This window comes from Micropterus dolomieu, linkage group LG08 (genome assembly GCF_021292245.1).
Source record: "Micropterus dolomieu isolate WLL.071019.BEF.003 ecotype Adirondacks linkage group LG08, ASM2129224v1, whole genome shotgun sequence".
Classification (NCBI taxonomy): Eukaryota; Metazoa; Chordata; class Actinopteri; order Centrarchiformes; family Centrarchidae; genus Micropterus; species Micropterus dolomieu.
Window position 1 is genome coordinate 3,655,310 of NC_060157.1, and position 23,980 is coordinate 3,679,289.

The 23,980-nt window shown below is 41.0% G+C and overlaps 1 protein-coding gene across 3 annotated transcripts in view; it reads right to left on the minus strand.

The window, feature by feature from the left end:
• dnmt3bb.1 (DNA (cytosine-5-)-methyltransferase 3 beta, duplicate b.1) overlaps positions 1-23,980 on the minus strand; it is a 100,719-nt gene that overhangs the window by 11,189 nt on the left and 65,550 nt on the right. For all 3 annotated transcript variants that reach the window (XM_046055310.1, XM_046055309.1, XM_046055312.1), the window contains 8 exons: positions 22,972-23,080; positions 9,630-9,780; positions 8,998-9,083; positions 8,782-8,919; positions 6,178-6,321; positions 3,706-3,864; positions 3,480-3,587; positions 43-184 (listed from right to left, as the gene is read on the minus strand). In XM_046055310.1, the coding sequence (XP_045911266.1) occupies positions 43-184; positions 3,480-3,587; positions 3,706-3,864; positions 6,178-6,321; positions 8,782-8,919; positions 8,998-9,083; positions 9,630-9,780; positions 22,972-23,031 (988 nt within the window). In that variant the 5' untranslated portion in view covers positions 23,032-23,080. The remainder of the gene's footprint in view (positions 1-42; positions 185-3,479; positions 3,588-3,705; positions 3,865-6,177; positions 6,322-8,781; positions 8,920-8,997; positions 9,084-9,629; positions 9,781-22,971; positions 23,081-23,980) is intronic.

Genomic DNA, 23,980 nt, shown 5'->3' on the forward strand with positions numbered 1-23,980 from the left:
GATGAACTGTATACGACAGCCTGGTTCTGATGTCTTGCTCACCGGCAGTGTGTGTAGGTTTGAGTCCCTCCTCTCCTTTGGGCAGGAAACCGCCGTTAGCCCAGTCCAGCATGGGTTTGATCTGGTCTTCGGGACTGTCCGACTCGCAGGGAGAAAACGTCTTCCCCGCCCGGATACTGGACATCTGTGAGAGAGAGAGAGAGAGAGAGAGAGACAAGCAGTTGTGACGCAAGATAAATAGTTCAAACACAGTTTTTCAGTTTTGAATGTTTAGACTTCTGTCTGGTTTTCTAATCCTGTCAGTACAGGGACAAGAGATTGCCAGACAGGAGAAGACAAAGAAAAGGGTGGCGGGGAGAATGTGAAAAGGCGAAGACAGATTGTTATCTTAAAAACACACGTGAGTGACAGTTGAGGAACGAGGCACCACACTCACTCTGAGGGATGACACAATGTGGATGAATGACAAGAGGCAAGAGAGACGGAGATAACAGCAGCATAAGGCCTGTCTCACACCTGTCAGCTAGACGTCTTTAAGAAGACAAACATACAGAGCCAGTTGTCTCAACAAAACACAAACCACTGAAAAACAAATACAGATGAGAGGGAAAGGTGTCAAAGGTAGAGACGAAAGAAAGAAAGAAAGGAAGTGACTGAAACTACTCAGGGTATTTTCAGACAGAAAGCAAGTTATTACAACATTTTTAATCAATATCTCTTACTTGCTTTTTTCCCAGAGCACGTTAATGCGTTATTATCAATTATTTTATCGCACGTTAACGCAGTTTTTAAAAAATTTATTATTATTTTAATCAGCGTGCAAATCACCCACCCAAACAAGCAGCGGTGGGAGGCTTCAGCAGACTACGCTGTCATCTATTTTCCGTATTTTTTCACCCGCTTGCTTGTTAATGACGCAGCCTATCAAACAACTCCAACAACCCAAACCAACATCTGCACCCTGTGTGTTCAATGCTGCTTTAACGTTACCTGGGAGTGAACACATGCAAATAAGACGACCGCTACAAGAAAATCACGCGATTAATCGCGATTAAAAATTGTAATTGTTGCCCAGCACTAAATAATATATAGTATTATTATATGTCAAAGGTCAGATATGAATGTTCTAAACTAAAACACCTAATACAACACTTCACCATTAGGTGCCGGTAATTTCTAAAAAAAATAAATAAAAGGTGGTGATTTTGGTGAGAAGTGGAGCACTTCTTGGGTTTTTCCCCCACTAAGTGAGGAACATCTTATCTAAAAGAGGTTCGAAGTCTGACATACTCAGAACTTCAGTACGTTCTTAATGATTAACTACAAATATCAAAAACGAGAATTGGCATGTTAGTCTGGTTCACTTGTCCTTCGATTAAATGTTTCCCGTTTTTAAAAGATTTGATTTAGATAATGTTACGCATTTTCAATATTTATGTGTATTTTCACATTCCTTTTGTTGGTTGTTGTCAGTTTAGCTTGTGTTTAATGACAAAGTTAAAGCTGAAGTCCTGGTGATGTTGTTAATTTAATACTGTATCTTTCTTTTTTTTATTAAGTTCTCGTCTGACTGTCTACTCAGACAACATTAACACTGAACACAGATGCTTATAAGACATATAAGACTTATTTTCTTAAATTTAAAATTGATATACATCAGTACAGACATTCAGGTTTGGTATTATTACCTATTTGAATGGGTCTTTACAGTGTTAAACGGCATTTCTTTGCATCTTTTCAGAGGGTGAAGTTTTAACCTTTTATACCGAGATAATTCACCTTTCTTGCCTCTTTTAAATAGGTTTACCCTTAAAAGTTTTATCACTAATTTACTGAAACACTTCAGAGGTATCATTTGTCTATTTGCCCGACATGTGACGCCAGAATTAATGGAATACTCTTCTCTCTTTGAATCTGTTGTGCAATCACATATTTTCTGCTGTGTTTTCTGCCTGTCCCACCACGTCTCTTGTTGTCTGTCTGCTTTATGATCTGACGACATTTTTTCATCCTGTCTGGCGCTTGTTCGCTCTTCTCTCTTATTGTATTGATAGAATTAATCAAATAGATAGCGTGGAGGAATCCCTTTCAGACATACACATCTGTGCTTGTATTACTTGGCTACTGGCACACACACACACACACACACACACCTAACCTTAACCCTTACCCCACTACCAACCACAACCTAATTGTAAAAGCGTAAAAGCATCTCTAGCCGTTATACGGGTCCCCATCAGTTAGGGTGCATTCAAGTCCCCGCCGGGATATAAAAACATGAAATACCGACACACACACACGGTGTTGTGAACATGCATAAATTCACTTCCAGTGAACCGGTGTGTTCTTGGCAGGGAAACCATAAAGCATGTTTTTACAGCAGATCTGACACACAAATAGCCAACGGCACCTCCCTAAACACACACAGAACAGCAGTTTTTCACACTCGCATCTCTGTGCCGTCGCTTTAAATCATGGTGTTATGGCCTTTACCTTATCATAATGCAAACAAGCACTAATATAGTTATAATAACAGTCATAACGGTCATACTAGTTCAAATTAGCTTATGTTAGCCATGGCTGCGTATCTGCCCTGCAGAAATACTCATCAACTGAAGATCTGGAAAACGTTTCTCAGTGTTTCAAAGTTTTACCACGTCAGAATGTTTAGCTACTTATTCTCAAACCTGGCGAACATCAGGTGGATTTAGGACATTAGCGTTAAAGCTAAAAGGTTTTCTTTCTGCAATAGCTTTGTCTCCTGGAAACCTTCTGAAATATTCCTATTAATAACTGTCAAAATTTAGCAGCTGCAGACTCCTGCAAATAGTCAATGTAATTAAGAGACAACTGCACTGAAGAAGAAGAAGAAGAAAAAGGGGGAATGAAGAAGAAGGAGAAAGAAGAGGAGGAAAAGAAGAAGTAGGAAGAGGAGGAAGAAGGAAGAGGAGGAGGAGGAAAAAAGAAGGAGAAGGAGGAAGAATGAGGAAGGAGGAAAAAGAAGGAAGAAGTGGAGGAAGACAAAGAAGAAGAAAGACAATGAGAAGGAGGAAGAAGGAAGGAGGAGGAGGAGGAATAAGAAGTAGGAGGAAGAAGGATAATAAGGAAAGGGAAGAAAAAAAAGAAGAAAAAGGGGGAAGAAAGAAGAAGGAGAAAGAAGAGGAGGAAAAGAGGAAGTAGGAAGAGGAGGAAGAAGGAAGAGGAGGAGGAGGAAAAAAGAAGGAGAAGGAGGAAGACAAAGAAGGTGGAAAGAAGAAGAAGAAGAAAGAAAATGAGAAGGAGGAAGAAGGAAGGAGGAGGAGGAGGAATAAGAAGTCGGAGGAAGAAGGATAATAAGGAAGGTGAAGAAAGAGAAGAAGAGAAAGGAGAAGGAAGTACAAACAAAGGAGGAAGTAGTTTCACCTTCCATTACCTCCCGGAGAAAACTTCTTTATTGGTTCATTTTTATAAAGTTGCAGCTAATACACCTTGACACGTACCTCCAGCGCCTGGAAGATGGCCCTGCGGTAGGAGGCCAGCTTGGTGTAGGAAGCCTGGCTGAAGAACTTGGGGAAGGCAGTGATGGAGTCCAGTTTGTCTGCTGAAACCTGGGGAGGAAAAAAGAAAACGTGGCATCAAACAAAGTGCGAGATCCACAACCATTATTTGATTTCCCATTCCTCCGTTCCTCCTTTCAGCCTCTCTTGTTTCTTCATCCTTCCTCACCTCAGAGAACTTGCCGTCTCCAAACCACTGCAGCCACCTCATGCCATGGCTGGCCTGCCGTTTGCCGGTGGCGCGCCAAGTCACCACGATGCCGGGCCACCAGGAAAATCCCTTGATCTTCCCCCACACCAGCTCGCCGATGCCAAAACCCTTGTTGTCCTGAATGGAGGAGGGAGAATCCAGATGGCAGAGGAGAGGGAGAGAGAGTGAAGATAAGGTCACGGTCTTGCAAAAAATGTCTTATTGTCTCTAAAGTACAACAATGTTATTGTGCAAAAGGACATGATGTCCAAATGCAGAGACATTTGGTCTTTAAGACGGAGAAAAACTAAATATCTGAGGTGAGGATAAGTGGGATTGAGGGCAGAAAAGCAGATCAATTCAAGAGTCAAGTTACTGATTTGACATTTTTCTTTTTCCTGATACTGCAGGTGCTGCGAACAGAGGAGAGAAAACAGGACGCTTTGGCAGAAGTATCTAGTCTGGCTATCTTGATGAAAAGAGGAGGAAATATGAGTGAAAGAGAGATAGATTAATCTGTAAGAATATCTGTATTAGGCAAAAGCTGAAAACCCCCTACTCCAGCTATATAGTACAGAAACAGAAAATAAAAGAAAGAGAAGAAGAGAAGAAAAATGCAAACAATAGTCTGGACATATTCATTTTCTAGTGCCAAAAAGCGTTCATGTCTTGGATGAAGACGTGGAAGAAATCCTGCATCATCGGGACGAGTCACTGCTCACCTTGGTATCACTCCACACCTGTCTGAAAATATGTTGTAGTATGTGTACTCTGATTGCCTCATTTGTTTCCTTTATTTCTGCTTCACCTCAGTCTTTTCGTGGGCAGAACCCCTAAAGAAAACATCCCTGATAAAACCACATTTCTTTTGAAAGTTACGTGTGCTGGTTTATGAGCAGGTGGGATTTCTAGGCTTGCAAACAAATCCCAGTTGAGTCCAGGCCATGAGATCCTTCAGTCCGCCTTAGGAGAGAAAATCCATTAGGCTTTGTAATGGAGTCTGACTCCATTAGAGGATGCAGCGCTCCACTGAGTTCGAGCCAGGCTTGAGTGAAAACATACAAAAACACACACAAGACGCATCAACATACATAAACCCATGTCAGACTGTGCACACACAGACGTGAGACATGCAGACGACATGCATGCATGCAGATCTGAATGGGTATGCACAGAGTGTGTCTCCAAATACACACATACACTGCTGTGCAGACTTGTGGTCATCATGACCTGAATGAAACTATTGAAACAGAGCAAACACAGCCAGACTTTGTGTGTGCGAGTGTTTGTGGCCACCTGCACTAACACAAGGCCAGGTGGAGGAGGTTCTGTGGTCTGTGAAGGGAGTTACCCTCCTCGTCTTTCTACCACTGCCAATCCTCCACTTCCTCTTTCTAAAATATTCTCTCTCCTGCTCTGACACAGCTGTCTGGCTCTCTATCTCTCTGTTTCTTTCCCTTCGCTCATCCCTAATCCTCTGCCTTCTAAACATCTTGTTTTGACTCAGGAGTGCTTTGGTCAAACCAACTGCCTGATGGTGTAAGAAATGGCCCAAGGAGTGAAGTTTTCCAGGCTTCAGATGCGCTTTTACCTAAATGTTTCTAAAACCCAATGCATTCTTATCATTGTATTACTATTATCTTTCATTCATTTATTTATTTATATTCTTATACTATCTTATTTATATACTACAGAGATTTATCTCTTTCATTCTGTTTTTTTGTGTTGTTTTAACTTTGAACGGTGTTGTTTTCAACTTCTCTGTAATGCACCTTCAACTGATCTAAATTTGGTTGCGGCTGCAAAATGCATATTCACAGTCATATAATCAATAAATAATTTGGCAAACAACTCTATGATGAAGTTATGGCTTAAATCTGTTAAGTGCCATGTTTGGTGCTAATGTAGAAAAGGATGGCAGCTGTACTGATAGACTTCCTTTAAACCAAGGAATGCAGGAAAAGTACTTTTAGCTTATTTAGGTTTAGGAGTTCTTAGCAAAAATAAATAAAAAATAATTCTTTCTCCCATGGCCAAAACCAAATTTTTACACATGAAACCAGAATATTCTGTAAGTCTGCATGACTGGGTTGACATAACTGGATAAAAATAAAAAGTTATTTTTCGAATTCCTCTAAGAACAAAAGCCAAACAAGCCTTATTTGACTCTTCCTTTTGAGGGACTGTTATTGAAAAATACAGTATTCATTAGGAGTGATTTAAACACATGTTGAGAAACATCTGGAGCATTTGTGCTTTCAGTTCTGCTCCTGTGGCCACCTGTGATTAAAGCCAAATAATAGCGCAGTGACGCTTAAGATGTACTTCCTAAGATCAGAGAGAATAATGACACAAAAAGTCATGAAGTCATCCAGTTTCTAGTCCTGTTATCTCCCCTCCAGCCTTTATCCTCCATGTACTCATTCACACACTCTCACTCAGACGTCTTACATTGTACTCTGGCTGGATTTCAGAGCTGGAAGAGGTGCTGGTGCTCTGGGCCGAGTCCTTGGAGTCTTGTTCCATTAGCTCCAAACGGGGGACCTCGGGGACCCCGCCAGACGCAACCACAGCCGCCCGAGGACCACCGCCACACTGATAGAGAGAGAGAGATAAGCAGAGAGAGGTTTATTAGATCCAAGGGAATATTACTGTGAGAGAAACACAGAGAGAAAGACATTCATGGCACATTTTAGTCAAGAGTTAACAGCAATAAAACATTATTTATTTATAAATGAACTGAAGTCAGGGGAAGCTGCATGATAATGCTGCAAGACGAGAGTCCTTTACAGAACTCAACACTGATAATTATGCTGCATTTCTCTTCACTCAGCTGTCATTATCCGCCTGTCATACCAATGTTCAGAAGCACTCTTCACTTACTATGAAAACACGCAGATCCACAGTAACACAGTCTAACATGCAGAGGCTGCGTTTGACTTTCCCTGAAGAAAATTCCACCATGATCTATTATTTCCAGTCATTTTAATTTACATTCTTCAATAATAATAATGAGAAAGGAGGTTTCCTGCATACAGAGAATTACACGGCAGTGGCCTCCGGCAAAGCTCTCGACAAAACTCTGATGGGTGCCTTTGTGGTGTCGAAAGACGCAGATGCCGCTCATTTAACAGCATTTAATTTTCAGAAACGATAACATTTAATACACAGAATTTACAGACGGTGCATTTATAAGAGCGTGGAGAGAAAAGATGAACAGAGACACTTTTCCTGTCAACACACAAACTGACATTTACCTCCTTGTTGGCCCTTGCTTCCCCCTCGTAACATTACTGCAGCTGGCTGATAAACGTTATCCGTATTACTTGCTTGTCCTTCACCCTCCAACACTTCAATAAATTTTGTTTCACCTCGTTTATCAACCACACCACAATTATGCCGGCACATTTTGTGATAGCTTCTTATGTAGGGATACAGCTACATCTATCTATCTATCTATCTATCTATCTATCTATCTATCTATCTATCTATCTATCTATCTATCTATCTATCTATCTATCTATCTATCAAAGACTACAACAGCTAATTAATATGCACATTGCCAACAACTGAACAGGGGGTCGACTACAGGTGGTCTACATGTGGTTATTGACAGTGTTGTATGTGTTACTTAAATTTCACGGTGGATCGCCCTTATTTATTGGCCCTTATATATATCTGTCAAAATTACAGACAGCCATTAGATTTTTCTGTCGTTGTGGCTTCTTCAGAGGCAGTTTGCAGGGATTCAAGTCAGTTTATGGATATATATAATATATAAAAAATACATATATATATAGAAAGAGAGTGAGAAAATGTTTTGGATCCAGCTGTTTTTATGTGCATTTTTATCAAAAATGATCCCAGACAGTCAAAAAACTGAATGGAAATTGCAGAAAAATGATCGGCTAAATATCACAAGTTCTTAAGCTTTTATGATGAGGTGGAAAAGTTGGTGAATCGATGAAGTGAAGAGTAATGATTTTTTTGCAGTGTAGACATACAGTAGCAGAGCATCCCGAAAAATTTGAAAATAGGGATAATGGCAGACAAAACCACCACAGTTTGAGTAAATAAAGCAAGCACAGATCATGAAAGTATGAAACCCCCCATCTTAAGTGCCAAACAGTGAGGGAATAGTATAATGCACCAGCTTTACAGCTACTTGCACTCTTGTTTATGCGTTGTTGTGGCCTTTTCAGAATATTTACACTTGTTTGAGTGTGATATTATGACTGTCACGACATCTAGATGAAAACATAACCAAAAAAGTAAGAGAAAGAAAGAAGGCCACCTCAGGAATCAGAGTACACAGATCTTTCTTAATCTCTGAAGTATTCAACAAGTTAAATCTTCAAAAGTCCAAAGGACATTTTATTTGTTTTTACAACCTGGATATGACCATATTTTTTACAGTTTTGGACGTCATTGCTTGCTTCACACGAGCAAATGGATAAGTAATAAACAAAGATGAACAGACTGAACTGCCTGTTATACTTTTTCACCGCATTGCTCAGTTGTGCACAAAAAACTACAGCAAGTTTAGAGGGTCAAAAGAACATGTAGTTATACTTGTGTTCACCCTGGCACGTGCTGACAAGTAGCACCTGATTTAGACTGTTTTGACATTTAATAAATCAGAATTAGGTCTGAGGAAAGAGATCCATATATAGGTAGATTAAAAAGTATTTTAAAGAGCACACAGCAACATTTGAGCAGCCAAATGGAAAACATCACATGGTTTAATGTTTTTAATCATTACACATTTCTGAAGAATCAACAGCTCTGCGTGGGGTAAATAAAAACTGGTGACGTGTGTGCGTGTCTGTAAGCACTGAACCTTGCATTTCACACGTTGTGGTGATATTAATCTGTTCACAGTCACATTGTGGGGACTCGCCTTCCTTTTGGGGACAAAACATCCCCATAATGTAAATCATTAAATTTCAGGTGGTTCAAAGTTAAGGTAATGGTTGAGATAAGTCTCCATGAAACTAATGTAAGTCAATGTAATGTGCTCTGAAGTGATGGAAACACGACTGTGTGTGTTTTTACCAGTAACACGCTGTGCTCCTGTTTGCGGTTCTGTCTGCGAGGTTTGCTGTGTGTGTGCGGCGTCAGACCGGCCTGGAAGATGGTTCTGGGTCGAGGTGTTTGTCTCAAACCCAACTGAGACGCTCCGGAAGACTTGTCCTGGAAACACACACAGTGGATCGAATGTCAAGTTTTATTAACACACTTCTATGAAAGTGTTTTTGTGTGTGTGCATACCTCGCTGCAGGAGTCCCAGGTACTTTCCTCATCCACTGACTTCTTCCTGCCTCGCTTCCTGCTTCTTCCCGAACACTGGTTACCATCTGGGAAGACACGGAGAGCGGGAGATCAACAGAAGGTTAGACAGATGGCAGAAGAGAAACTCAATATTTTCAAGAGATAAAGAGCAGAAAGAATGTAGCAGGACAGTCACTGGCTTAAACGCTAAGTTCAGTATTTTCCAACCTGGACCCTATTTTCCCATTATCATTAGACACATTTTTGTGTCTAAGTGACTAATTGGGACAACATTTTTTTTTTAATTGGTGTTGGTTTTGCGTGCTGCAGTTGGCAGCAGCAAAACAGTCACAAGCCACTTCCTCCGTGGAGGCAACTGCACCCTGTCAAAGTACACAAAAGTGCTTGCATGTGCTTCTGACAGGTTCAGATTGCTATTGTCTGTGTCTGACAACATTATAGAAAGGATCCCTAAAGAGACAGACCTGTTTTTTTTGACCAGTCGCTATATGACTCTGGTCAAAGCCACCAGACAAAAAACATAATTTTACCTTGCAGAACATGGGAGCTGTCTCGGCCAGTTAGTTTATTTATGTTATTCTGTTTTTTGTTTGCTGATGTGTGTGCGTTACCTTGAGGTGAGGCAGCGTCTCCATTCTGCTTGGGGCTGAAGGGGGAGGGCGGTTCGGCCGCGGTCAGAGGGCTGTTCTCATTGGTCAGCTCCACGCCACTGTCGTTCTCTGATAGGCCCTCAGCTGGAGGTGTGTCTCCGTTCACGGGCGCCTGAGGATAGCAGTTGGATAACGTCAGGGTAGGTGATTCACAGACTTTAGCCTAACCTGACCTGAATTGGTTGGTGTGGGGAGGAGAAAAAGCAGCGTGGAAGACGAACAGGAGGGACTAAAGATATAAAAGGAAGGCAAAGATGTAAGGAGTGGGGGAAAAAATAATGAGAAGGACAATAGAGAAAATCAATAAGGACAGATATTGTTTTATTGTTTTAGTTATTGTTTGGGTCTTTTATGGGGAAAATCATTCTACTAGTGTTTGCTCTGTCCTGTCTTTCTGTTTCAGTTACACTGTGGGATTTTTAAAAAATTGTTGTTTAATAAAGTTCCTAAGTGGGACGTAAAAGTCCTGTTCATTTTCTGCAAAGACGATGCTAAGTGACCCACAACTGGAGCACTTCTTCAGCTTAGATGGACATGAAACTCTCTCAGTTTTAACTTTTTTATCTTAGAAAAAATACTCAAACAGATCAATCGATTATCAAAAAGATTGGCAGATAATTTAATAGTTGGCAACTGATCGGTTAATCAATGCAGCTCTAACATATAGCATTGTTGCATTAAACAGGAAACTCCCGTGTTTTTATGTTGAGGAACTTTGAGGATCAAAGCAAGAATTTAAAATTTACTCACTTTATCACTCAAATTTTCTGTATTTTTATTATTGTTATTTTCTATGGACCACAGAAGTCTAGCAAACACCTTATAGAAGCTAAAGAAAAATGAATAAAGACTTAAAGGATCATCAGTCAGATTTCGTCCAACTCAGACCCGACTCTGACACAAACATGTTGCTAGTGTCAACACAGCCTTCACCTGCCAGCCCATCCAGAGCATGCCGATTATTACAGTGTGCTTGATGTGCTGGCTGCACACTGACAGAGATCTGACATCAACTCTCAACATTCCCCAAAGCCTCAGTCGTCCGTGATGAATATGAAGTAAACACCAGAGCCTCTGGCTGTACAGGTAGGGTGCCTGCTATTAAATTTCCACGTGATCTTCCTGTAATTATAATAACTATTAGCAAAGTATGGGACCTGTTGAATCATGGCCGAGAGTGCCGAACATCCCAAATCTACTTATCTCCAAACTGAAATCGATGTTTTGACACTTTTGACGGTTCTCCAATTGAGTCACCTGTTTCCAAAAACCTCTTGGATAAATTCCAACATCCACGCGTTGGCTTATTGTACCAGTAAGCATGCACATATTGTATACATTACCGATTTTAGATAGCAGTAATATTCACCCCAAGAGCACTGATAATTTAAGGTTTTCTCCCTCAAAGCATTTTGATCAAGCTGCGTCTTGCAAGCAGGTTTTACTTAGAAAACAGCAGTAAGCATGACTAAGTAAAATGACCAAACGAAAAGACGTCACAAAAAAGCCTTTCTTGAGGAAGACAAATTACTAGAAAGCTAAAGCCTCAGGGCGTGACTATCTTTTGCAACATGGAGCCAAGCCATCCCTTCCCTTGGGGCGTGTTTTTTTTTTAAATAATGCCATATATTCTTGTAAACAGAAAAGGTGCAAAGAAAACAAACAAAACCACAAAAATTAACCCTGCAATGGAGCCAACATTTTTAGACAAATTCACATGCCGGACGTCGTTATGCCCAACAGCACCTTGCTCGACACAAACACGACAAGAACAACACAGCGGATGATGAATCTGGGAGGCTACAGGTGACTGTGAGTCATTTGTTTAGAGTGAGGGATCAGTGAGGTAAAGAAAGATCAGCACGTTGCCTGAAGGGTGGGAAGCGAAGCTTTTATTACTGTTTCTCTCTGCATCGCTTTATCTCCCACCTCACTGCAGATGAATGAGAGCCGTGCGTTCTTATAGCAACAGCAAGTGCTCGGCTCAGCTCTGTTTGGACTTGCGACATCGCACTTGAAAGTACAGATCCCACCTAAGCCCTCCACCCACCCACCCACACACACACACACACACACACACACACACACACACACACACACACACACACACACACACACACACACACACACTTGCTCAGATTAGAGGATAACCAAATACAAAAGATATACAGATGCTTATGTTTTTAGGTAATACCTGGAGGATTTACAAACGAGTGTGTGTCTAAATACCTGCGCACGGGTGTGTGTGCTTGTGACATATGTACAGTATCTCACATCAGTGAGTACACATCTCACATTTGTGTAAATATTTGATTATATATTTTCATGTGAAAACACTGAAGAAATGACACTTTGCTACAATGTAAAGCGTGTGCAGCTTGTATAACAGTGTAAATTTGCTGTCCCCTCAAAATAACACATCACACAGGCATTAATGTCTAAACCGCTGGCAACAAAAGTGAGTACACCCCTAAGTGAAAATGTCCAAATTGGGCCCAACTAGCCATTTTCATTTCCTGGTGTCAAGTGACTCGTTAGTGTTACAAGGTCTCAGGTGTGAATCGGGAGCAGGTGTGTTCAGTTTGGTGTTATTGCTCTCACACTCCCTCATACTGGTCACTGGAAGTTCAACATGGCACCTCATGGCAAAGAACTCTCAGAGTATCTGAAAAAAATAATTGTTTCTCTACATAAAGATGGCCGAGGCTGTAAGAAGACTGCCAAGACCCTGAAACTGAGCTGCAGCACGGAGGCCAAGACCATACAGCGGTTCAACAGGACAGGTTCCACTCAGAACAGGCCTCGCCATGGTCGACCAAAGAGGCTGAGTGCACGTGCTCTGCGTCATTAGAGCCTGACCGATATTATCGGCCGATATGAGCTAACTGCATTTAATCGTTTATAACAGCAGATATATGACTATTAAAAAAGAAACCTAGAGTCAGATCCTTCACTCATGTTATGGATGTTGCATAGTCTGCCCACCAGAGGGCGACCAGCTGCAGCTCCCCTGTTAACAACACTGCCTCACCACAAAAACCACAGCAGAAAACAATCAGCTGACCGGAGCTTACACGCAGCATTTAGAAACACGCAGAGGGCTGTGTGAGCGGTGAGTCTTTTGTCAAGTTAATTACATGACTTTAATAATTATAATAAGAACAGACCCAATCACTTCTCCTCTCCTGAAAACATTCACGACTTGCTAACCCTCACGTTTTTCACTGCACTCTCCCGGCTTCCTACCAGCTCACAGCAGTTTAATGTTACGGTAGTTGGGTGTTGGAAGCTGCTGACAGACGTAACTATAGATTTATTTCTAACAGTGTGGCAGTTCTAGCGGTCCACATTTGCCCCTAGTTCATCATTTCTGAATATTCTCTAAAATCACGTAACGTTACAGCAGCTAACGCTGCCTGCTAAATTAGCCACAAAGCTAATGCTGTGTTTATCAGTGGAGGAACGCTAACGTCGTAATGAGCCGTTAAACTATAGTTTCTGATGTATTCTAAATATATCTGCGAGCCGCCTGTCTGCAGTTAGTCGGCATGTCTGACATCATTAAACCAGAGCAGACATGTAAATAAACGTGAGCTGAACAAGAATCTAACACGGCTTCCTGTAGCTCCTCTTTTTGTGACGTTGTGGATGTGAAACGCTGTAGTTATAACTGTGCTTTCAGGCCAAAAACGAAGCGAGCGTCCGTAGCGGTGAGTTTACATACAAAGTCAATGCAAAGCGTAAAGCTGCGATTTCCTGTCTGGCGGCACGAAGCCACGCGAAGGGGGAGGTGCCGGCGAGTTGAAAATTTCCAACTCGAGCGAATTTTGCGGGTTCTTATGGAAAGCAGCACAAAGATTCTACAATCTAAATCATTCTTAAAATCAAAATATCGGCTCATAAATCAGCTCTTTTTCACTTTAATATCGGCATCGGCCCCCAAAAACCCATATTGGTCGGGCTCTAAGCATCATATCCAGAGGTTGTCTTTGGGAAATAGACATATAAGTGCGGCCTAAGAGAGAAAGAGAAAACCATGCACATATGGCATTGGTAACCAAATCACAAGCTGTTAGCTACTGTGTGCTAATGCCTGGTGCACACTAGAGGATTTTCAAATCTTAAATGATTTTTAAAACGTGGGATACCACAGATTTAACAGTTTTTAAAAATTTTAATCTTAAGAAGTCACACACCAGAAGATTCAGTCAAGTTGCAGGACCACAAACTTTATACGTGACTTCAGACCAAAACAAACATGGAGGCAGACTGTCGTCTTCAGCTGGTTGCACTTGTGTGTGCTGTGTTTTGAACAGAAAAATAAAACAAGAGAATCAAACTGTGGATAAACTCGGGGCTGAGAAGAGGGAATAAGCATGGTTTATACATTTGATGAAATTAATAAATATTGTAAATCTAAGTCAGGAAAGGGTTTCCAACATTTATAATATCCTTTAAATAATATCTTAGGCAGCAATGTTTTTTATGCTACAAAAATAGCCCCCTTGCTAACAGTTGTGGGCAACTGCAGCGCATGAAGATGCGGTTTGCTCAAAATAAAGCTTTTCAAAAAATTTAAATGGGATTTAAGTTTCATACCTGATGAGTTAATATTTTACAAATAATGGTGATTTTGATGCAAAAGAGACAAAGACAGAACAAAGTTGAGAGACGGAGCAGCTGTGCAACACATGGAAAATTGTGAGATTTTGCTGACTTTTTAAGGGAAATCACTGCTACACGTATCTGAGGCTGTTTGTGATTGTTAAACGTCGTAAAACAGACGGAATGCATGTGGTGTGTGAGCGTGTCTGCGATGCCAAATTCCCCCTATAATAAATGAACTCAGTGAACTTGTGCATGAAGTGTGCACACAAGATGCTTGAGAGAGAGAGAGAGAGAGAGAGAGAGAGAACTGCTGAGAACAGAGGGAAAGGTCACCGGGGTCGTGAAAAAAACAAGGAATAATCTTGTAGAGACGCTGAACATTTACGGGAAATCTTTTATCGACGACAAAATCGTCAGACAAGAAGAAAGACCTGCAGGCTGCATGAGACGAAATGTCAGGGAGTCACAAAAATCATTAGGGATTATCTCCCAAGGGCCATAAATACCTAAAGCAAAATGCATGGCAATCTGGTGTCAGCCAGATCAATAGACCAGCCAAATGACTGATGCAGCATGACTAGCAGAGTTTACAAAAGGAGATATATTTGCCAATATTTTATTTTTTTTTACATACATACTCACTTTTATTTGACAAATAGCATAAACAAGCATTTAAACAGCTGTGATTATCAGCCGGGCCAACTTATCAGTTGTGCTGACCAACACTAAACACACCACCATTAACATAGCAAACATGCTGCTACTGGAAACCCCTCAGTTTTATATTTTAAAAATACAACTGATTTTGTCAACCTCTCGTCTAGCTACAAGCCTTCTCCATCCAACCACGTATTCAAAGAACACCCACGTTTCTTGTCATTTTCCAGGACTGGAAGAGAGATTTAGTGTGAAAAGGCTCTGAGTGAGGGGGGTGTTGGAGGGGAACACAGGTGAGGAGTGACTGCAGAGTGAGCAAGGAGAAAAGTTTGGTCAACAAGAGGAATGAGTGATGAAAGAGGAGCGCAGAGATGAGAGACGAACAGCAGTTGTACGCGTCATCGCAGATGTTTGTACTGCATCACAGCTACTGTGTAAAGTTAGATGTGCTCGTACGCTCTGGAGCTGCAGAGTGTCCAAGTCTGCTGAATAACATGGAAGGCCGGGGTGTAACTGCGGTTTCAGCACAGATGTTGCTCATTTTTTTTATTTATGTGTTGTCATTTCCCTATAAATCACATTATTCTGATGGCAAAGAATTTAGTTTGTAGAAAAAATAATTGAAAGGGACCTATTACACTCATTTCAACCCTTAAATCTATAATCTGGGGCTCAACTAGAGTAGCTTTGCATGATTTTCAATTCAAAATACTTATTTATATTACATACTGGCCCTTTATGCCGCCCTTGAGTTCATCCTCTGTCTGAAACAAGCCGTTTTAACTCCTGTCTCTTCAAGGTCCCCCTCCCTAAAAGCCCTACTTCTTCTCGATGGCTAACTTCCCAGTAAACCTGTAGAGAGGTAGCAAGTAGCTGGCACAGCGCTAAAACAAAGTGTGGAGAAAGGTCTGGTTATGCAATTCTAAGGAGCAACCAGAGCTCGTGAGCACAAGCTCACTCTTGACGTTGCTTGACGGCTATGACAGCTACCAATAGCGATACGGGGCACTGAATTTGATAAATTTACTGTTTATCAAACCACAAATGAGTCAAGAATTAGGTTGGAAAACGACAGACGCCATAAAGTCAAAACAACCAGGTCTTTCAATCAATCTATAAAAGCTAGACATGTGTCTCTTCATAAGCCTTGGACTTAAAAAAAGGTCAGAGATTCACCCCTTAAATCAAATGTCAGAAATTAAAATAGACATAAAGTACCCAATCCCAACATCCTCTCTGATACTTAACGATCTTAATCCCTGCAGCACAGCTGTACCGTAGCGGCCTTGGCTGCTCAAGCCCACATCCTGGACACTGTAACGCTAACTAACACATTAAAACATAACATGACGTAAGTGCAGAAACACTGACCTCGGGTTTAATTTCAGTTACTTCCTGTTTTACAAGGAAGTAGTTGCACACATTCACACCTGGCAGCTGCCCAGTAAAACTAACAGACTTCTGATACTCCTGCTGACAGTCCAAGGGTGCAAAAAAACATACTTTTGCAGGTCAATGTGCGACAGATTATATCCGGAAACCTGAGGGATTATTCCTCTATCATCATTTGTGGCATTTCCATCCTGCTAAAACACGTTACATCCCAAGTCAACAAAAAATAAATTGTAATAGAAATATTTTAATGATACTTGTCCTAAATAACTGCTAAAAGGATGCGAAGATTAACTAATCTCAAGGTCTATTTCTATGAATTTTGGTTTTTTTGTAATTTGTTGCTTATCTGTCAGAGACCGTTAGTTCTTATTTAAGGCGCAGCACCTTCATTGACAGGTAGATCTAACCAATTGCCTCTCAGTGAAATAGTGTCTTACACAGCTGCTGAAAGAAAGCCAAGACTCAAAAAAGTGATGAGTGAACCATCTTTCATTCTGGCTCTTGTTGGCTCCTGGTAGAAATGTGCTTCTGGCAATAAAGCAGTCAAAAAAGCCAATCAAAACGTGGGATGTTGCCTTCATGTGTAGGTAAAAAGGTCAAAACTCAACACATGGCCCCCCCACGTTCTGCAAAGAGTCATCGCAGTTGGAGATACAGTTCATTCAGTTTATAAATCAAGTCTGAATCAAATCTGATTCTGATTCTGATTCTGAAAAAACTATCCTGGAAGTTTCTTTTGTCTAGTAAAACCTTTGTATGATTGTTTCATCATGTTGGGTATTTTTTTAACAGGGATTCTTAAGGTCACACGTTGCTTATGTCTCAAGTCTCTGCCACAAACTTTGTCCTACTTGCACCCTCTTTGTTAAACGGAAGAGAAGTAAAAACACCAAGAAACTGTATTTTTAGAACAACTTAAAAACAATATAGTCCAAAACTACATAAGGAATTATCACGCGGGAGATATAGAAGCAGATGTGACTGATTTATGACCCTCAGTTCTCCTTTATGTGCCACGTAAATCATAATTTGTGGAACCAGTTGAAACAGCTCTGAAGACATATCCGACTTACAAACTGACGACAAAAATAACACAATAAACTGTGGTTTACAGGAAATGTTTTTCATAAAAACATACCATAAAAAACACGTGTAAATGGTGATGACAACCACATCAGGTGAAAGACACACATAAAATTATTATTATTAACATCAACCTTTCGTCCGATTTGGAGTTTAATCAAAATGTGTTAATCCATATTTGTCCTTTATGTCTTTGGTTTCTACATGTGAATACGTTTAGGTTAAAGGGAATACAAGAAAATCTAAAAATCTAAGGTTAAATTAATTAACCAACATTTATTGACAGAAGAGGGAGGTCATACACATTCACACCTGAGAGCTGATCATTACGACGTGTGCTTGCAGCTGAACTGGTGCATAGTTCTGTTCGTTGAATTTATGGCCTAATCGACATCTTCAGGTCTTTACTCGACCCATAACTCATAAACAGACATAAAGGCGGACACTGAGACACTTCAGGGAATTTTCCATCTATTTCCACCTCCCACAATCTCCCTCTACTTCCAAAGCTGCTGCCCACTTCCTTTTAGCACCCTATAAATATCTATCTCTGTTATTACTTGCACTTTAAATATCCCACTAAAAAAACAAGTCTGGAAATAGATATATAAAGTTTGAGTTTACACACACGATGATGACAAATCAAACGCTACAGTCAGACTGTAGAAAAACTGTTTGTGCTGTTGACGTTATCAATTTACACAGTGTGCATTTTGGGAAATACACTATTTATATACGCTTACACAAAAAATATTTTGTACGGATTAAACAAATAAGAGTTAACCAGTGAGGTTTAGAGGTGGTGGTAGGTGGATTGTGTTGCTGTTGGACAGAGTCAGGCTAACTGTTTCCAGTCGTTGTGCTGAGCTAAGCTTATGAATAAAACAACTTAGGGGGCTTTCACACTTGCCTCATTTATTTTGGTTGAATCGCACTAGCAGGGTGGAGACCTCCTTGAAGCCCCGTGGCAACTCACAGACAAACTTGGAGTCGTGAGGAGGTGCAGAGCCCCGAAATTTAGTCTGACGGCTACAATCAACCCGCACAGTTGTCCCTCCTTAGTAGGACTTACAAAAGCGGCATGCTGTCTTTGATGTGAACGAGTGATGTGAATGTTGTCATGTGACTTGTGTTGCTGCTTCTTGGTTCATTTTACCAACTCATCGACTGATTCGGACGAGAGCAAACAGTGTGGTGTGAAATAGAGACTGAAAAGGCTGAAAAATGCTATAATTTATCATTTTTTTGTCCGTGGTCCAGACCAAATGACCCAAACTACAGATGTGAAAGCACCCATAGACACATTTTTAAAAAGTCCTGAGACTGGATCCATTTCTCTTTCTCTGAATGACAGGAGTTTTTTCTTGATTCAGCTAGTTCTCATTCAAGTGATTATGTGATTAGCAAACTGTAGTAACTGTGTCTTACAGAAAGTTTTATTCTATTTGCTCCAAGCCGGCTGGTATAAACAAACTAAACTGCTTGCAACAACAACAGAAAATTCACTTAAAATTCACTAAATTCACTTTGGACGGCTGGACAGAAACAAAACTCTCTTGTTGCTTATTTCTTTCTACCTCACCCCAACTTTCTTGTTACCCCTCTTCTTTCATTTTCTCCTTTCAACTAATTTTCTTCAAATCCTAGCTGCTGCTCTCTCTTTTTCTCTCTGTTAGGACAAAACCAGACCAGGTTGTCTTTTGTAAACGCCCTGGGGGGGAAAACTCCTGCAGCACAGCACACACAGAAAAGGAGCAGAGGAGAAGGTTTTGTGGCTACAAATGCCTGGAGAGACGGAGCAAGCTGCTAAAATAAGTTGTTTCATGATATTTTTGGTCACAGAAATCCTTCGCATCCGTTGCCCCAACTCCTTTCTCAGGTAATGTTTGATTGCGTTTAGTTTTATAGAGGTGTACAGAAAATTGGATTTGATGTAAGCCAGGTTGTTGTGTATCCAAATATCACCATTATCATCCTTTAACTTGCCTTCCCTGAATACCCATCACTCTTCTCTTTGTTGCTGGCAGAAATGACCAAGCCCAACGAAGCATTAAAGTAGCACAAATGAGCCTTTTCTCCCCCCTCTGCCTCCCTTTTTGCTCCCTCTTACGGAACAAATACTCCCAAACAACTACCAATATTACTATTTATTATACCACTACCGCTGATTCAGGTGTGTGGAACATCTGCTATTCCAGATCACGTATCCTGCACTATATATATATATATATATATTTATGTGTGTGTGTGGTGAAGCAGTGTGTAAAGCCTTGCACTTTGTAGATTTCACAGGCCTACATCACACAAACATTCCACAGTGCGTAACAGTCTGCCCTGCGGCGCTCTGACAGCACTGTCAAAACATCTTAGCAAAGCCTAAATGATTAGAAACGCAAGTCTGTGGCTAACATCTGAACAGGTCTGTTCCAATACGCTGTGTGCAGTAAATCATCACCTGGTGGGGTTTAAGGCTCTGAGAGAGTTATCTTTTGTTAACAAGTAACTGAGAAATAAAAAGTGGCATGATTAGTTTTACATTTGTGCTTCCGGCCATTTTGCCTGTGATGCAGAGAGAGTGGAATGAAGCCTAGTATGTGATAGTAATTTTCGAACCCAGTATCCCCCAGAGGTGCACAACTCAAAGATTCAGCTTATCTTTTTTTTGACAGTGAAATTAGTGCAGTCACATCCTCTGACTCTCATCAATGCCAATGTCTAGAAGTTTGTTTCCCTAACGATGTGTGTTTTTCCTTATCGTAAAAGGAAACCTGCGGTTATTTTTTAAATGTGGGTCAACATTTTGTTTTCTAGACGACGTAATACACATTCCTGCGAGAGCCTTTGTTTATGTCTGATAAATGTGCAGTAGAGAAGAAGCCTGCTAGCAAGCAAACGTGGACGTAATCAAAGCAGGTTTCAAACTAGAAAAAACATGTTTAAGAGGACGGAAATACATTCACCCCATTTGTTAGACCTCAAGGACACACAATATATTTGGCCCCTGAATCATGAACCTTATCCCTACCGCCAGCCATGTGTCTCTGCTACACCCAACCGTAACCGAACCCAAGACCTAACTCCAACCACTGAGGGAAAGCCAGTCGCAGATTGCGGAGGTCAGAGTCCGTTAATCACGACATCGTGCAACACTGTCGCTCCTGGAGCTCATTGAAAACACAGGCATGAATGGCATTTAGTGTGAAGCCATAATTAGTCAACAGTCATTTGCAAATGGACGACCTAGTGTTGGCTGATTCTGACGTACCTTTAATACAACTTGGGAAATCAAAATGGACTTCCTCTCTGCTTTAAATTATCTGACTACATTTTTCTGTATAATTACCGTTTTGTGATACTTCTGAGTGTCAAAACTATTTCACATGTAGTCTTGGAGCCTGACATCTACATTCTGTGTGCTTCAGCTCAATCTTAAATTAATCTAATTAACAAGGGGTATTTCAGCCACGACTGCCCAACAGAGTGTCTTTGAGGAAGGCACAGGGGCTGCAAAGTTCACGTAAAGCTGAAGCAGCCGACCACAGGTGAACTCCCTCCCAAACCAAAAGTCTTATTTACTTTTATTTACCCACAGACAGTCTGCTGACACCGTCTTTCACATTCAGGCTGTGTTTTCTCTTTCCGCCCTCAGGCTTGCTGCTGAAACTAAGAATGTGTCCTCTGTGACCCCGATGTTCGTCTACATAACTCAGGCCTAGATACATATCTGACCCCAAACCACCCCAGAGGCTAAACACCTTTCTGTGAGTCCAAACTTCAGTTAAGCCCAACAATCTTATAAAATGCTGCTTTTGAATGGACAAACCATGAAACCAGAGAATCTGAAAGAGGCTCAGCCAAACGTAAGATCAGTGTTTCAGGTCTATTTTCTCTTTAAAATGTCAAGCTTTTCTTCTGAGTCATCTTTAACTAAATAGACTGAAGGTTAATTAAATAATGTAATATTAGGGAGGGCTTTGGAAGAGGTGATACACATTTGCTGACTTAAAATTAATCATTACTTGAACTATAATTGCTAGTTCTGAGTATCCAATCCGAAGATGGTAAAATGCCAGATATGTTAAGATCAGAGTCTCTTAAACCTTCTAATTTCTGCTCTTAGGTACTGTTTTAAATTCAGTTACACTTAAAATGGCGGCGATGGGACACAGTGTATTTATGAATTGAGGAAAAACAATCTTCAACACGTTCCATTAAGTAGCTGGTGTGGAGCTTTCGATCATATCACACGATCTTTATCAGAGGATGATGTTTACCAAGTCATTTTTCCTGTGCCAGTCGTCAATGCTGGCTTACAGGCTGAAGTTCAGAGTTCAAGTGATATGATTAGAAGCTCCAGAACAGTTACTAAAAGGACCTCTGAACTTTCAACCACTTCAATCCACTATTTCCTAAATTCTGCACCTTTCCAGTGTGTTGGTGCCGTCGCCTTCCTGACAGAAGACTCCCCTACCGCCAGCTCCACAGGTAGAGAAACACTGCCTATGAAAACAATCTGCACTCCTGACACAGGAAGTGTCCACCAGATCATGTCACTTTAAGTGCAAACTTAAGCGTGCGATCTGAAAAAGCGATAAGTAACTACCTGCCTACCGCCAAGCTGTCTAAACTTGAAGTGAATACCTCCAGACTCCAGTCTTCACATCACACACGATAAGACTAAACCGGTTAACGTGGAGACAAGTAAACAAACAGAAGAGAGATCAGTACAGTGATGATAAGAAGAAAATTAAGACGAAGGGGAGAAGGAGAGGCCGAAGGAGCAGCAAGATAAAGTGGTGATGTTGAGTGAACAGATGAGAGAAGAAAAGAATGCAGATGGTGAAATCCCTCTCAGACAGAGTGATAAATGAGACTGAAAAAGAGGAAGTAGTAGTAACGGACAACAGGATTAGGTGTGTGTGTGTGTGTGTGTGTGTGTATAAGAGCGAAAGTGTGTGTGGGTACACGTGAAACAAAGTGTGTGTACAGATTGTGAAACTTTCTGCAGAGTGTCTGAAATGAAAGAATTATGTGTGTAACTGTATGTGTGTCTTTTCTCCTTTACATACTTGAAGTGCACCCATTTCCGGGGAATATAAAGACGCTAGTGTGCTGCACTAATCTCGTCCATCCCTCTTTCTCGCCTCCTTCCTTGCTTCCTCTCCTCCTTCTCTCCTTTGCTGCTTCCATCCTTCTATCTATCCCACATTTTCCATTTCCTCTTTGTGCAGATGCAGCTGTGGTGTGTGTGTGTGTGTTTGTGTTTGTGTGCATGCATACACTCTCACAGCCAGCATGCATTCTCAATTAGACTCATATAACATGCTGGCACTCTTGTCCAGGCATCTGCCTTGGCATTGACACACACACTCTTTTAAACCACAGCTGGCTCGGAAAGCAGTTCAGGGAGTGTGTGTGTGTCTGTGGATGCGGGTGTTAATGAGAGGGCTGTGGTTTGTTTTAAACGATTTGGCTTTAACTCTCTTATTTTCATTCACACACCAGAACTGTGACCTCTCCTGGCTGTTGTGAAACCTGTGCGAGTGTGTGTGAGACTCACAGTGGCAGTCATGTTGTTGCTCTCCTCCATGATAGCAGCAGAGTATTTGTTAGAAGGCATCGCTGTCGCAGTCGACTGGTCCAGTGGCTGTCCTGACTCCTTTTCAAACCTGGAGGAGACACAACAGGAAACAGTCAGAAAATAGCTTCTGTTTCACAATGCACCAGTTAAAAACATGATCTCTGTTGCTCTTTTCAGAAGTCACCTGTCAAAATCTGAGAGCCCCCTTATAAATTCTGCTCTTCAGCTATTATGGAGATTAAAATCAATGCTTTAACAGGCCAGACAACGAGAAGAGATCTGATAGGATGGACTGCTAGTGGATAACCACCTCTGGTTATTTGAAATGCATATTTAATTTTACACATTCACCCAACAATATCGACTGAATATAAACAGTCTATCTGGAGATGTAATTACTGAGTTATGTTTCTGCTGTTATTAAAGAGAAAAAAAGAAAGAACATGTTTGTGAAAGTCATTGTGCACCGGACGCTAGTGGAACACCAGGTACTCCGGACGAAAAGCAGGACTTTGGCTTGATTGTGGGCAATTCGTCAAACCTTGACTTTACATTCAATGACAAAATGTTTTAACTTTCAATACCGATGTTTTTACTTTCAGTGCCAATGTTTTAAAAATTCCAATCTATCGAGTACAGTACATCGTCATACGTCAGGCTGAAGGGAAGATCAAGGTTGCAAAAAAAGCAAACACAAATAGCGACGGTGTGCTCACTCAGATTCACGATTCAACATCACAATTTTAATTCCATGTCACTACAAAAAGAACGCACTACTTCCTGAATAGGCACAGAAAAATGGCATTGGACATGAATCATGAGGTGCAGAATCGCCCAATATCCAAATCTGTAAAGCTACAAAGAGAAAAACCTCCCAGCTAAGTGATGCTGTTCCAAAAGCCTCATCAATAAAGGTTTTGATAATGAGCTTTATTCAGACTTCAGGCTTCTCAGAATAGGAACAAGGTAAGGCTGGACGATATGGCCA